The sequence below is a fragment of the Conger conger genome, chromosome 5 (genome assembly GCF_963514075.1).
Source record: "Conger conger chromosome 5, fConCon1.1, whole genome shotgun sequence".
NCBI classification, from domain to species: Eukaryota; Metazoa; Chordata; class Actinopteri; order Anguilliformes; family Congridae; genus Conger; species Conger conger.
Window position 1 is genome coordinate 19,625,580 of NC_083764.1, and position 16,320 is coordinate 19,641,899.

General features: G+C 41.1%; 1 protein-coding gene across 2 annotated transcripts; it reads right to left on the bottom strand.

Annotated features, from left to right (window-relative positions):
- Positions 1-458: 458 nt before the first annotated feature.
- LOC133129620 (kelch repeat and BTB domain-containing protein 11-like) lies at positions 459-10,565 on the bottom strand. 2 transcript variants are annotated; one of them, XM_061243832.1, is made up of 3 exons: positions 10,115-10,565; positions 7,426-8,794; positions 459-7,167 (listed from the first exon to the last, which is right to left on the bottom strand). In XM_061243832.1, exons 2-3 carry the CDS (start codon positions 8,431-8,433, stop codon positions 6,151-6,153), a joined length of 2,025 nt encoding a protein of 674 aa, XP_061099816.1. In that variant the 5' UTR covers positions 8,434-8,794; positions 10,115-10,565; the 3' UTR covers positions 459-6,150. The 2 variants fall into 2 exon arrangements, with proteins under 2 accessions (XP_061099816.1, XP_061099815.1); XM_061243831.1 differs by having other exon boundaries at positions 459-8,794.
- Positions 10,566-16,320: the final 5,755 nt, after the last annotated feature.

Sequence of the window (16,320 nt, forward strand, 5' to 3'; positions counted from 1 at the left end):
TCCGTTGGGCAGGCCATCACTAGCTGACAAATCATATTCTCTTCCTGGAACAAAAATTCATGCATTATTACATTATGTTACATTTTATTTAGCAGATGCTTTTATCAGGTGGCACGGATGGTACAGTGGTTAGCACTGCTGCCTCACAGCAAGGAGGTCCTGGGTTTGAATACCCGTTGTTGTTCTCTGTGTGGAGTTTACATGTTCTCCCTGTGTTCACGTGGGTTTCCTCTGGGTACTCCGGTTTCCTCCCACAGTCCAAAGACATGCAGGTTAGGCTGATTGGAGAGTCTAAATTGCCCATAGGTATGAGTGTGTGAGTGAATGGTGTGTGTGCCCTGCAATGGACTGGCGACCTGTCCAGGGTGTATTCCTGCCTTTCGCCCAATAGGCTCCAGCCTCCCTGCGACCCTGTTCAGGATAAGCGGGTTAGGATAATGAATTAATGAATGAATGAATGAATGAATGAGATGCTTTAATCCAAAATGATCATAAGTGCATATCAAGGTCATATGGCATACATTATAATCCTCAATACTTCTTAACAGAAATAAGATACTTCCCATTTGGTTGGAGCTGTGAATTGAGATGAAAAGAACAGTTCAGTTGTACAGTATTCTGTTATAATTACATGATTAAACATGATCAAACAATATTATTGTGGTAAATTATATATTATGATGGCAAATGATTGTGCAACAGGTGGCTTGATAACGAGACTGTATCCAAGATGTCTTTCACACATCTGACCAAACGTATTCATATGAATAATTTCTACCTGCTCCAAGGTTCTGCAACAGCAATAAGGTTGTAATTTAGCACCACATCAGAAAAACAAGCTAGGTGGAATACATTCTGACCATGTATTGACAATTTAGTTAACAGAACTCAATTAATTGGTTAGTTATATTACACTATCCCCTTGTTGAAGCACAGGTCTGTTCAGTTATGTGTTATTTTTGACTGGTTGAAGGCTGTCTCCATAGTCACTCTGCTCCTTTTTCATTTCCTGTTCATCTCCTTTTATCATTTTAGGCTCATTGTTATTTTTACACAAGGCTGCCAAATGCAAGAAATACAACACACACACACACACACACACACACACACTGGCTGAGGTCACGTGGAAGTGGATGTGGTTGCTATGGAAAAGGAAAGTTCTTTTAAGCTGCTTTAACACTGTGATTGCAATGCAGGCCAGATTATGCTGTGCCCATCTATATATATGGTTTTACCATACTGAACTTTTTTCTGTTGCTGTTGTTTCATATCAGCTCTATAAGCTGCTTGCAGAATGTACTTCTGAGTGGTTTTGAGATATTTAGCTGAAAAGATCCACGCAGATACAACCTTTGCATTTCTTTCATATTTTTAAACATTATTTTTTTGTAATACGTCACACATAAATTTTTGTCAAAAATGTCAGTTGGAACCATAGGTCTCGATAAGCTGAAAAACTGCACCTTGAATGACAGGTGAAATGCCCTGTTTGCAGTACATGGGTCTGCTACTCACACCCTGAGAACCTCCATCCCTGCCTGTTAGGAATAAGAGAGCAGGCTGCTACAGTCTGGCAATAGAATCCATGCACTTATTCCTGAATACACATTAATAAAACTAAGATGGATGCCACAAGCTCAGTTCAGTGAATTAAGGTGAAAGAACACTGGCTCTGTAGCCATAGGGACGGAAATTCTGCATAATGTACTTAGCACAGTGTTCAGGGCAGTGCCATGCCCACATGATCTCATTATAGTGGCTCTGGAAACTTCCTATAACATTTTGGATTACCATTTGATTCATAAAACACAATTTCTGAGAAGCACTTATGAGTATGGATTTGGGTAAGCTACTTTGATTTATGTTTCTTTGTCAAAACACTGGTGGATATGGGTTGTGTTCTTTGCTCTTTGTTTTAAACCTGTTCTGTCTGGCTATGAAAGCACTCTCAGCTTTTTTCTTAAAGCCTTGGGGGGTTAAAGTCTGGCCAAACAGGTAAAATCACTTCTTTGTAATAAAATATAATGTCCTTGAAGATGAAATCATCCCCACCCATGATGGCCTGGCAGGAATCCTAGAAGCAGCACCTCTTGCATAAAATATTGACATCACATGCATTTTTATGTAGCTTTTGAAAAGTCTTCACTCATTTAATTCATAAATCAGTAATTCATTAATTAATCATTGTTTAGGCTGTCATGATGAGGCATTTTTTATGTGTGTTAAATTTTCTTACTATGTTTAATGTCAAGGCATATTTGTTAAATCATAAAACTTTCTATCTTTGAGGGCATATGCACTCTATATGCATTTATCTACATGCATATGAATCAACCCTGCCTCTTCATATGAAAACTCACATGGGGTACATCACGTACGTACTAAAGATCGGAACTTCTGCTGTGTCCATTGGAAAATATAAATATAAAGTGTAATGACAATTCTGAAGAATTAATAATTGCCTTAATGATTCCCATCAAACATCAAATTTTCTGTGCAGGGCAACTTTTCTAAGGTGTGCAGACCGAATAAACTTGCAATCCGCAAGCAGATTGCTTTATGAAAGACATTTTCAAAGCTGACTCCCACCCACTCCCAGAAACCACACTGAGCCCATTGTAAAAGAATGCACTCAATGTTTAGCTTGGAAAGCCAAGAGGGTTTCACACCAACGCATTTAGCAGAGAGAGAAATGCCTAGCGCAGTAAAACCTCCATTGACAATTGGTCTGGGAACATGTTCAATCATAGCTCTTACCTTGACAAAATGAGGGCTCTGTTCTGCAACAATGTGACCCATGTTCCCCCCTTTTGCAAAACCAGTTTTGATATCTTTATCATTTATGATAATCCTCCTTATGGGACTTATGGAACTTCATCCCATGTTTCTAGCCTCTAGGTTGTAGTTTATAAATCTACGATAATGCCAGATAAAGCTTTTTAAAGTGTTTAGCTCATCATCATTCAAATATTCAGTTTAGTCAGAGGGGAGTAGTTGTTTTACGCATTACTCCTCTAAAGCCAGAGATCAATAATCATATTCAGTTATACAATACAGAAAAAAACAAAGCCTACTAAGGACTACCCGTTCAGTTATGTTAGTGAGTTTGTACAGTTTTCAGTGGGTAGAATACATCCACTCACATATCTGAGTGCATAATGGACAACTAGAAGCAGTTTGGGCTCTAATGACCATTTTATTGCAGCACTTTATTTCGACAGTAACACGCCATTCAACAGTTTGAAAGCCTTGCACCAGTGAGTGAGCTCTTATTGAATACATTTATTAACATAGCCGTGACCTGCGCAGATCCTGATATACAGCGTGATACTAGCTTTAAGTCGTGTATTTACGCGTCAGAAAATTCCCAATCCCAACACTCTCACAGTTTAACGAGTCAAAATTACATCCAGTTAAATGACCTGTCCTCATTTGCATTGTCAGAAAAGCTGCGATTCCATAATGTTCATCCAGAATATTACACAGCGCGCACAGTTCCCCCGGCTGTACTATATATGGACTATTGTTCCAACTTCATAGAAACTAAAATAGCACATGTGTGATAGTACTTATTGCCATAAAGAAAAAATAAAGACAGAGGAGAGGATTTAAGATGACTCCACTCACTAAGTATAACCCCAGCTTCTGAAAATGACTGTACAAAACAAGAATAATAAAACATGACCATACTCTTAATAAAAGCACATTCTGAAATTCTGCTGCTCAAAAACAACTATACCTTTTCTGAGGTAAGTCCCACATCAGTGCAGCTCAGAAACCACAGCAAAAGCTTTTTGAAGGTTGTTTACTTTGAGACTGACCCTTAGTCACTGCAGGGTACAATTCTACTCCCTCAGTAAACTGCGCTACACAATTGAAGTCTGCAGAGACAGGTAAACGCTGCAATGGCATAAGGCAGGGCGTGCCCAACCCTGTTCCTGGAGATATACTGTACCTTCCTGTAGGTCAAAGCAAACTCCATTCGACAGTTACAAATCACATTGGGCTGCTAATAAGAAGAATCTGTAGAGCCAAATTAGAGTCAAAATGAAAACCTTTAAGACTGTGGATCTCTGGGAAGAGATGGTTAGACAGCTCTGGTATAAGGTGTCAGAGAGTGGAGCTACTGTATGATAGTCACACAGTCCCAAATGCTAGCGCCAAACCAATAAAACAGAAGCTGGTAAATGGTGCTAATGGGCTGAGGTGGACAGAAATGCTGTATATACACCTAGTGAACACTTTATTAGGTATTTATTAGAATTGGTTTTTAGACTTATTAGTCTTCTGCTGCTGTAGCCTATCCACTTAAAGGTTTTATGCGTTGTGTGTTAAGAGATGCTCTTTTGCATGCCACTGTTGTAATGCGTGGTTATTGTCACCTTCCTGTCAGCTTCAACCAGTCTGCCCCTTTTCCTATGACCACTCTGATTAACAATGCGTTTTTGCCAGCAGAACTGATGCTCACTGGATGCTTTTTGATTTTCTCACCATTCTCTGCAAACTATAGAAACTGTTGTGTGTGAAAATCTCAGGAGATCAGCAGTTTCTGAGATACTCAAACCACCCTGTCTGGTACCAACAATCATTCCATGATCAAAGTCACTTAGATCACATTTCTTCCCCATTCTGACATTTCGTCTGAACAACAGCTGGATCTCTTGACCATGTCTGCATGCTTTTATGCATTTAGTTGCAGCCACATGATTGGCTGACTAAATATTTGCATTAACAAGCTGGGGTACAGGTTTACCTAATAAATTGCTCACTGAGTGTATATGAATGATATTCTAACTCCGATCTTTTCAGCTGGACTAAAAGCACAATGCAGTGGAGAGGGCGATGGCAAACATGTATAAGCACTTATTTTTTGGCTTACAAAATTAGGAAGTTGCACAATGACAGTAACCGTTGGAACTGTCATTTCCACAGCAATTATGATGGATTGATTAATCATATTGCTCAAGATTTCACCACAGCCCGGAGGAAGGGTGTGTCTCCGTATCAGAGAGGAAGAGTGGCGATGCTGAAACCAGCATAGAAATGTTTGAAGCATATAGAGTATCACGATGCTGTCAGCACCTTGGAGAGCCAGACCTCATCAGATACACGGACGGAGCACGTACAGGGCTTTTAACAGCCAGGTGTTAATTTCTGGCTCATTTTCCAGACAGGGCTGACTGAGGTACAAGGGCGCTCCGGCCATTAATCAATGATTCTGTCGGCATCTTTTCTGCCCTTTGTAAACTACAGCAGAATAAGCCCTCTCCTGAAATGGAGAAACCACGATTTCCAATAGCCCACTCACCCATTCACCCCTTTTTTGAGTTTTCTCATACCAATGTCTGTTGTTAGGGAATTGTGTCAGGCCAGAAAGAAGCATGCCTATTAGGACTGTTTTCCAGATTGTTGGCCTACATTTCAGTTTGTCTCTAAGGCATAACAAAGCCATTACGTGTTGTTTTATGGTGTGCATCACGTAATGACTTAGTTCCACAAATTATGTGCATAAAAACTTAATAAATTAGTTCAAGATGTTACCCATCTGTTTCACAACAGTGAAATAAATAAAAAAATAGAACGGTACTTAATGTTGGTATTAAGGCGGTATTAAGGGATTGGTTCCATAAGTGACAGCATGTTGACGAATGCGTTTTTTCCAAATATAAATTTTGAATATTGATTTTGTAAGTGGTACTGATGTTCTGCATAGCTTTTGTGGTGTTGTAAAGCAGCATATTTCTGCGGATATTACTGAATGGCAGTTCTTCTGACACGAATCCTTTGATAACATTTTGTTGAAAACAGGATCTATCCAAAACAACCGCAATTATAAAAAGACATAAACATATACAAATAAACCGTATGTTGCATGTATTCTCAATCTAACTTCTTGCATAAAGACTGGCCTTTGTCATGCTCTTTACGTGATGTCACAGTTGTATTTTTAAAGGTATGTCCTGCGTGATAATCTTGATAACCATGCAACAAACATTTAATTTTCGATCAGTCGAATGGGAAACTTAAAAGTTCTGAGATACATATGCCTATACCGTAACGATTACACCAGTTAGCAAGTCTTCGCTTTCATTTGTCTCTCCGCGAAACTTCGTAGGAATTGTGTGAAGAAACTGAAAGCTCCAAACTTCTTTATGCGCTTGCCTCCGCCTTCTCGGGCACGCTCAGTACGAAGGGAAAGAGGACGCCTTTTGCCTCGAATGGGGCTTTTAGGGGTTCTGATCCAAATCGTGCGTTTTCCTCCTCCACAATGAAATGTAGGATCTGGGATTTGTTCACACAGTAAATGTTGTTGCCAATAACGGCGCATCTAAAAGGCAAAGGATTGGTCTGTTGCAGAGACGCGCTGTCGTGCCACATTTTTACAACGGTATTATATTTAAACACACTGACACCCTGGTCACGGTTAACGTCAAACCTGTAGATGAAATTTTTAAACGCCACCATGTCAGTGGATTTCTTCCTGCTGTTGTTATAAGGGCATTCTTGCCACTCGTCTCTCTTTGGGTCATACTTGAGTAGGCGATAAAAGAGAGAGCCTCCGGACACGTATAGTTCTCCATTACAGATTGTCGCTTCGTGGGCAACAGCAAACGCCCCTTTAGGAAGAGGGGCCACGGTGGTCCATCTGTCCATCCTAGGGTCGTATTTCTCCACAGTGAAGAGACACTCCCCTCCAATCGCGTAGAGATATCCTTCCATGGAAACCAGCTTCAGTTGTGACCGTGGTTGGTTCAGTGGTCGAATTTCGCTCCAGTTATCTGTGACTGGGTTGTAGCAGAATACCTTGTCTGAGAGCTTACATTTGTCGCCATATCCCCTTATTCCACCTGCTACGAATAGGTAATTGTACATGGTGCATATCCCACACCCCTTTGTGTTTACCTCATCCGGCATCCGAGTCAGTGATTTCCATTCTTTTTTAGACTCGTTGTAATAATAGATCATGTGGTTTTCTTCGATAGGAGCGAATGATAAGGGACTCTGAGGGCGACTACTGTCTCGACTCGGAGGTCTGCTTCCAACGCGGACATTAGCGTCGTGTATTTCCGCTGCCATCAAAGACTTCTTGCCTTCCATTCTACGTTTAACAATGAGATCTCTCTCCGCTCCCGTCAAACGGCCGTATACTGCAGGATCCTTTAATATCTGCAAAAAGTTGTCGCTCATGAATTTATAAGCTGTCTCTTTCAGTTCACTTAGCCTCTGCTTTTTAGCTATAGTCAAAATCTCATAGCAGTTTTCGGCTGTGATCTGATCCGACATTGTATCCATTGCAGCTTGAACTGCGCACGGGATTTGTAAAATTTTAGCTCCAGTGATGACCTCTACAACATTCTGCTTGTCCACCTGCATTCTAGACGAATAAATATAATCTACCAGAACAGTTAAGGTATGGTAACTTACCCCTTTAACCTTTAGAATGTCTCTAGATTGTCGCGCCTTGAAATAGTCACTTTTCTCAGCTAAAACGGATTTGTGCGCTTGGATTTTCTTTCCAGATACTTCAATTACTATATCTGGGTCCTCTTTCAAAGAACATATAGTTCGCAGTCCGTTTCCACCGTCTCTCCGTCCTTGCATCCACTGCAGTCTTGAATTTCCCAGTGCTGTGTTCGTGCCGTAATCCCTCGGCTGTGATGTGTGTCCCGCACTGACTAAATGACCGAGCTCATGTGTTGGCTGCGGTCCCGTGGAGATACAATAAGTGACAGGCGCAGCGGTCCCCTCCTCCGCCAACACGGAATAGGCGGAAGAGGCAGTATTAATCTGACACTGACTTCTCACTATTTGGCTCTCTTTGTATACGGAAAATGCGCTTTCCGATTGCCTTTCCTCTTTGGATTCGTCGGAAATGCAGAGGGCAGAGCCCAGACTGCATGAAACGTTCTCGTGCGCACCGTTGATCTGCTTCGTCACTCTCTTGTCAATTGAGTTGTTTTGTGCTGTGGTCTGGTCAACTGTTAGCAACTGGAAAGTACTTGGTTGTTGGACATTTTCACGAACCCATTTATCCGTTGCTATATGTATGTCATCTGCATTGACAATTACTGTATCGCCTCCCCCCGTCTCTTGTGCATAGTCATTGGTGCCAAAATAGTTGCGGCGCCCCTTCGTCACAGAGTCTGTCGCGTCCACGTGCTGTTTACCCTCTCGAGTAGCCTTACTTTCCAAATGCCAAACCTCATTTTCTGCAGAATTTCCCGAGTGTGACAGAGTTTCTGTACGATTCAGCAATGCAGTTTTGCTCAAACCATCCTTTGCTTCAGAAACTTGGGAGGAGTCAGCGCACGGAGCAGGGAAGTCAAACTCCGCTTCAGCTGTCAGCTCCGGTACACACTGCGTTCGGTCATTCATATTTTTTGCAAAGTTTAGAATTACATTTGGAGTGTGGGTGGTACAGTCTTTTTGCATTTTCAATATTTAAAACATCTATTTATAACATGGTGAGAACAAGGCTCGCTTTTCTGAGTCCATTGTCTTCATTTTCAAATAAATGTAACGGTTAAATATGAGAATGATTCTTAGCCTATATGTTTATTGCTTGTTTATTTTCCAAGTCTTTCTATGTCAGCCTTGCAGAAAGTCTTCTGCTGAATGCGAAAGACAACCCAAACGCAACCTGCTAAATCGGGTCAAGCAAGTCGGCAAGTTCTCTTTGTTACATTCGGGTCTTATTTAGCAGTGAGGAAAGCTGTATTGCGCTTTTCGGGTGTCAGTCCAGATCCTTTTCTTCCCAGTCCTCTGAATCCAGAAAGTCCAGTATTGGTGAAATCTGTTCAAGACAGAAGAACATTTATTAAGCCGAATTAAATGCTTAGGAGCCTATTTTTAAAAAAACTTCTTACAATAGCCTAATCCAGTCGTCTTGAATCTCAGAATCAAATGTGGTTGTTGGCTAAACGCCGAAATGCATCCCCATCGATTAGGCTATAGTAGGCTTCCGTCCTCTAGTAGCATAACTGTTGTCAATAAATATATCGCCTAAATAAATAAATGTTAACATAAGGAACGTAAATAAAGTGAATCAAATAAAATGTAAATGGGCATTTGATTTTTGCTACACAAAGAAACAGTATTCTTTAGTCACTGAGTGTGACGACACATATAAACAAATATGGTTGAATTTCTGTTTACTAGAAACGAGACAAAGGCCGCTACGGAATGCAATGGTAAGGAGGGCGTCACTGGATAAATAATGACAGGGCCGCACGTGAGAAAAATACCTAGGGGGCGCTCATACTCTAGCGTACCAGAACCACGGGGATACCAGTGCTAGCCTTTGCCATGAAGTATGCGTATGTACATGCCCGCTTCTGTTTTCCGGTTTATACAGTTGTCTGTTTGATTAATCTATGTAGGCTACCTTCCAACGATTCACATGAATATCACTTAACTATAGCTCCATTATATTGTGCCCTGTGTTGTGACGTCGCATTTCACTTACAGACATAGACCTAAGGATATTATTAAAAAATATAATGCATCAGCTTTATTGTTGTTTTAAAATGTGCAGCTTAAAAATAGACGTATCGAAACTGGGGGGGGGGGGGGGGGGGGGGGGTTCATTCAGCGATGATGTATTAATAGGACAATAATCAGACGAAAATGTTTGTAATGTGCAAGGGGTAATCTGTTTCCACTTTTAACGCAAACTGTTTGCAGAAGCTATACCGTATAATGCTAATCCAGCTGGTATGATCCGAGAGCCTTCTGATGGCATTTTTATGTATGGCAACTTTGCGGTAATTGCGTGCCTGTTGGGCCTAATGCGCATGTCAAAATAATTAATTCTGTTTGATGGAGATTGGAGCATCCCAAGTCCCGTTTTTCAGCGTCCGTCAATGATCTGGGCTGCCAAATCCAGACCCATTCGTTGCATCATACGACATAAAAAGCAATCGTTGTTGGCTGAACAAATGTAACATATATTTAGAGCAAGAATTGTTTGTTTTTTTTCCGATGTCCAGGTGGATTCATACATTCTTGTATCAACAATAACTAAACGACGCTAAAAAATATTCCCAATATTATAGTATAAAGTGCCAATGTCAACATAACAGCAACGACGCTAAATAGCAGGTTTCATACATACGTGTCAATTGATTGATGTAGCCAATATGATCAAATCATCTTGACGATCTCCACACAAAGCCGCGTTATGTAAGATTTAGAGTTTCTGTTCCAGTGCAGCAGCCAGTGAAATTTAATTATTTCCAGAATAAACATTAGCTGGAGTTAGTCCTGGTGCAGTTTTCCTGCGTCGAATTTCCACGAGAAGCCTGTCACTTGTAAATTCATCTAGCTCTTTCCGATTTAAAAACATACTATTATTGCGCAGCCTTTTGGTATTATTTCGTTGGCATCTCCAGACACAGTCTAAAGGTAGATTTACAGCTTTAGATTGTTCAATATCGGTCCACTCCACAGTAAATAAGTCCGCATCAGGTCACCAAGTCGCGCTGAGAAGCAGCCTGCTTGATCCGTAAATCACTGCTATTGTAATCGCGGCAGCTTTCCAGCTCAGAGAGGAGGCGACCAAGGGATGGGCTTCAAATGTTGTGTTGTGTCCCACGTTTAAAGAGAAACGCATCATCTGTAATCCACAACTCAATTCGCGGACAATATTTTGGTTCTACAGTAGGGGCTGGGTCAGCTATTGAACGAAACCACACCCCCTTTTATTAACCCTACACATCGACGCGGGTGCAGTGTGCCTGTAGATGCAGTTCTTTCACGTGAATTGCTTAAAATATGTTTGCGTATTTATAAACAGCGCGCGTTTTATTCGTTTAAAAAATTAATTCAATTTTGTTAGCTTTAATTATTGAGCCGTATGTGTAATGGTAATGTCTATTTCAATGAATTTCTAATTCAACCCTATGTGGCACAACCGCATTTCAGCGTCAGGTTATGAGTCTGTGTAAATTCAGTCAATTCGATTTCAATCAGTCAATCAATAACTAACTAAATAAAAATAATTCGCTCAAAGTAAAAACTTGCAACATTTTAAACTTCCAAAACAGAATATTTGATTGAATACCAAGGTCAGTCTCTGAAATATGACACATTTATTCAGTAGGCATGGACAAATTAGAGACAATAGACAAATTGATACTGAATGATCCAATAAATGCTTTTGTATGCAGAACAGCGCCACATAAATATGCCAAAGCAAATTTTCTCATAAATATCCTCTGCACCAACGGTGAGCAATCCCAGACTCAGAGAGATTACTGCATTAGAATAATAAAGAGCTCTTGGATTTATGTTCATCATTCTATGGTTGTCTGGTGGAATGGATAGTGCAGTGGGTAGCGCTGCTGCCTCACAGCATGGAGGTCCTGGGTTCGAATCCCTGTCGGCTGTGTATGCTGGGATAGGCTCCTGTGACCCTGTTCAGGATAAGCGGGTTTAGGATAATGAATGAATTAATTAATTAATTCTATGGTTGTTGGGGGTAGGCGCATATCTGGCCTCTTGCACAATTTAGATAAATCCATGTGTTTGACATTGGGCAAACAAACCACCTCACATGGGAAACAAATGGACTCTGTCAGAGACGAGTCCTTCAACAAGAAGACCACAGTGGCTGTAAGATGATTGTACCCTGTTATGGTGTGCCATATCCTGAAAAATGGGACAGTAATGACCCACCTGTCATTCCAATCTCCTTGCAGGTCTTCTGCATTCTGCATTCTGTACCCACTATCCTAAGACCAAATCTGGTGTCCTAGATTAATGAACTGAACATTTATACAAATACATGAAGCTGTTTGAGTACCAAATGACATGGTGTACATCAGTAGTGCTCACTCCTGGTCCTGGAGAGCCATAGAGTCTGCTGGATTTTGTTTTTGCCTTAATATCCGGCAACCAATTCAGATTAAGTGCTGAGTAACATCAAAAGCCAGCACACCCTGTGGTACTCCAGGACTAGGAATGAGGAACACTGGTCTACAAGGTCCCACAGCAATGGAGTTGTATTTTGTCACCCATTCCTCTCAAACGACAGGCCTGTCCCTTTTGTCAATCATATTTCACAACTGCAATATCTCCAATAAACATGGAAAAATGTTGAAAAGTTTAATGAACAGGACATGTATTTCAGGGCAACATTGGCTCAGGAGGTAAAAGCAGTTGGAGGGTTGCTGGTTTGGTTGAAGTGTCCCTGAGCAAAACAACTAACCCCCAATTGCCCTTGATGAGCTGGTTTGTGCCTTGCATGGCAGCCAATCGCTGTTGGTGTGTGAGTGTGAATGGGCGAATTAGAAGCATCGATTGTTCAGCACTTTGGATACAGGTGCTATATCAATGCAGACATTTACCATTTCCTTATGTAACCAAGTCATTCAACTTGTTGAATGCAATCACAATGCGCAGCAACACACGTGACATGTAAATGGTGAAGTATTGAACGCTGTGGACACTGGAGAGTCTGAGATATCCAGCCAGCAGAAATGACAAACAATCCTGATTATGCAAATTGGCCTGGAGAAGCTACCTCTCTCAGCAGTTCTACAGAGGGGCTGTATTCCCAGTGAGGTCTTTCTGAGATGCAGATTCAAATCTGCCAATAACTCAGAGCAAGCCCTGCACTTTATATTGGCTTTGAGCCTCCTGTCTCTGCAGGCCGAGATCTGGCAACAGACCCTAGATGATTCATAAGCCAGGCACAGCTGGTAGAGGGAGATTTCTATTCTGAATGGTCAAGATAACAATAATGTGACTGCTATGGAAGGGAACAAATTATGTTTGTCTCGCCTCAACTGCTGGAACTATGTGACACAAAGTATAATTACTCCATAATGTCACAGAAAAAGTCTGCATGAAATGTCAATATAGGCTACCTAAATAATTAAAATTGCGGCATAATGAATAGACAATGTATTATTTCTAAGGGCTAGGTTTACTTTTTATCCAGCATTAACCTCATCTTTGTGTATGTAATTTAAGACCAGCAATCTGTCACTGCTAACCAAATAGATGATGAGTGTTCTAGTCATTCTCATAATGTTATTTTCACGAAACATGAAACCCGATGGTAAAAGTTTGAGTTGATGGTTCTACCTTTGGACTATTTTGAATGTAGACAAACTTAGATACTATAGAAGTCTTAACAACTAGACTAAATGACTAAATGTTAGCTCCCAGAGGTCTAAAAAGCCACAGAACCTTGTTCAGAGCAAAATGGTTTCCTTTGTTATCTTTCAATGTACTTAATTGTTGTTTTGAGATCGCACATGATAATAACTAGTAGAGTGCCTGACAAGAACTACCCAGTTCTTGTATGTGCCTGGATGGCAGAGTGGTTAAGGCGTTGGACTTAAGATCCGATGGCTGTATGCCCACGTGGGTTTGAACCCCGCTCTACTCGATATGTTCACTGCTGTAGACAGTGTTGCTGTGACCCTTGGTATGTACAGTTTGTACTTATTTGTCACTTAGGATAAAAGTGTCTGCTAAATAAAGTGCACTACAGCATTTCTCATTGACCTGCCATCTGGCATGCATGGAGGTTCTACTGTAGAATATAGGAGAATATACACTAACTGAGCACTTTATTAATAACTGCACCTACTTGTGATCACCTAAACAGCCAATTGTGTCGCAGCAGTGCAATGCACAAAATCATGCAGATACAGGTCAGGAGCTTCAGTCAGGATGGGGAAAAAATGTGATCTAAGTTATATTGACCGTGGAATGATTGTTCGTGCCAAACATGGTGGTTTGAGTATCTCAGAAACTGCTGATCTCCTGGGATTTTCATGCGCAACAGTCTCTAGGGTTTGCAGAGAATGGTGCGAAAAACAAAAAAACATCCAGTGAGCAGTAGTTCTGCAGGCAAATGAGAGGGGTCCGAGGACAATGGCCAGACTGGTCAAAGCTGAGAGGAAGATGACAGTAATGCAATTAACCACACATTACAACAGTGGTATGCAGAAGAGCATCTCTGAGCCTCTAATAGGCTACAGTAGCAGAAGACCTAATAAGTCTAATAAATACCTAATAAAGTGCTCGCTGCATTGCATATGTCTTCTGCAGCGACCAGCTTCAGACTTTTGGAGAGACACCACTGTATAAAAGAGAACTGCTGCATAATGCCTTGGAACTTCCTGCAGCCATGGGGAAGCCCCTCACTTAGCAGTGCTGAGAGGGTTGGGGAGGCGAGGCAGGAAGGCCCTGGTCCCACTTGGCTCTGACTTCAGGCTCTAATTAAATAGATAAATACAGCCGATGCTGGCTGGTGGCCAAGCTGGGGCTCTGAAAACACAGCGTGCAGAGGCCCACTTCCTTCAGGTTTATGTGATGTGCAGCATAAGGCAAGTGAGCATAGGAGCTACGGCAGGAGAAAATTACGTATAATGCCTTGAATTATTGATGGCAGGTCAAACTGGCACTTTATAGTGATTTATTTTGACGTTTACATCACATCGCGACTGTAGAACGCTGTGGTAATGATCCATTCGGTTTGTTTTACTGTTGAATGTGAACAGGGTTGCATAGCTTTGATTTCAGGTGAATTTTTCTTTTCTGTATCGTGCGCTATGAGTAGTCCACTACTGTTACTGGTGTTGCCCGGTTCAGAGGGTGACATCAGCAAGCAGTCTAACTACTTCCTTCAGTGTTGAAATCTGTGTAAATAAACACAGGATGAAGCCAGATTACTTTCCAAGCCAAAACCAAAAATACAACTTTGGATTGCGCAGTCTGGACATTGTTAGATACCAGCATTCAATGTAAACATATAATTCACTATAATAATAATTTGTTGCATTTATACAGTGCCAACATGCCTCACAATAATGAGAGTAAAATCTGGCTCAACCACCACTAACGTGTATGCCGGCTGAATGAATCTCTTCTGCTTTCTTCTTGTGTTTGCCCACCCCTGCTTCTGCACTACTGCATGTGGAAGTCAAGTTCTGGTTCTGCAGTGGAAATTGGATATTTCCAAATTTTTAAAAAGTGTTCTCGAATCCATTTTATATTTGGTACCATTATTATTGGCTGACTATAAGCCCTACTGTACAGTAGGCCTATGCATCATGTCTGTTTTGAACCTGCTGAAATTGTATTGCCCTAGGTAAATAAGTCATACTACTAAATAAACTCTAAGTTTAAATGTGTTGCAAACTAAATGTCCGGTTTGTAGAGTCTCTACACCCAATATCTTGAACATCTGGTTGCTCCTAGGTCTTTCTGGGTAATTAGTGATGAGTGCTTGGCTAGTCTGCAGCAGTGACCGTGGGGACACAACAGTCTTTCATCCCAGGCAGGAAGCACAGATCTGAGTGATTGCATGAATTAAGCTTATCAGTGTGTGAATGCTAAAGCCTCCAACTCACTGCTTTGGGCTGGGTTTTTTAGGGACGAAGGCTTGGACAGAATTAATTATCAAAGATTGGCTTGGTCTCGGTTCTGAATTAGAATGAAATTCAGAGGTCAGGTGGAACTTATGTGTGGAACTGATCATGACCTTGATAATTTTCAAAGCTATGGCACTGGAGATAAAATTAATCTGGGAGCTTTGGAACTGGAATTAAATTTGAATTTAGATCAGTACTTTATGTTTCTGTAATACTGTTACTGAACGCTATTGATTTAAGTGTAACTGATCCCCCAATTAAACATCAATTATCTTTCAAACACATGAAATTCAGGGGAAGACTTTAGTTGTGCATTGCAAGGGGCCATCTATGTGTATTAATTTTTAAAATACTGTAATTGGATAATGAAGTATGTATCTTTATGGAAAGCTAATTAAAGTGATGCTCTTGAGTTCACTACATATCATACAGTGTTAATAACATGCTCTACCAAACTGAGACTTGGGGTAGGCCTTGCTACCTTGCTAAATGCGTGGGAACATTACCAAGGAAACAATGCTTTAAAAGCTTGCAGTGTTTCTAGGAAAACTGAAAGCACTGGAGGTGAGATGACCTCTGGTTCCTCGTGGGATTACTGTCCCTCTGAATTCTACACTGCACTCTACAGTTTGGCTGAAACCTGTGGCCGGGATGAAAGAAGTGACACAGTCTTGTTGCTAGGAGATGAGCCGAATGAATAGACTGGCAGCACCCGTCTACAATGGGTCCCAGCAGAGTAGCAGGAAGCAGGATATCTAAGAAACTGAGGTTATGAACTGGGATAGTCTGCCTGACTGTAAGACCACCACTGTAAGACGAAGCGTGTAATTAATTTCCAGAGATGCTAAAGCATGTATTTCCTCTGCTGTTTGGTTGCCTCACACCCCAGGATAATAAAAAAAAGGATTTTGTGTATGAAATCACTAGCATA

Coding starts and splice junctions, on each gene's coding strand:
- LOC133129620 (XM_061243831.1), bottom strand. CDS start 8,433: ATGCAAAAAGACTGTACCACCCACACTCCAAATGTAATTCTAAACTTT.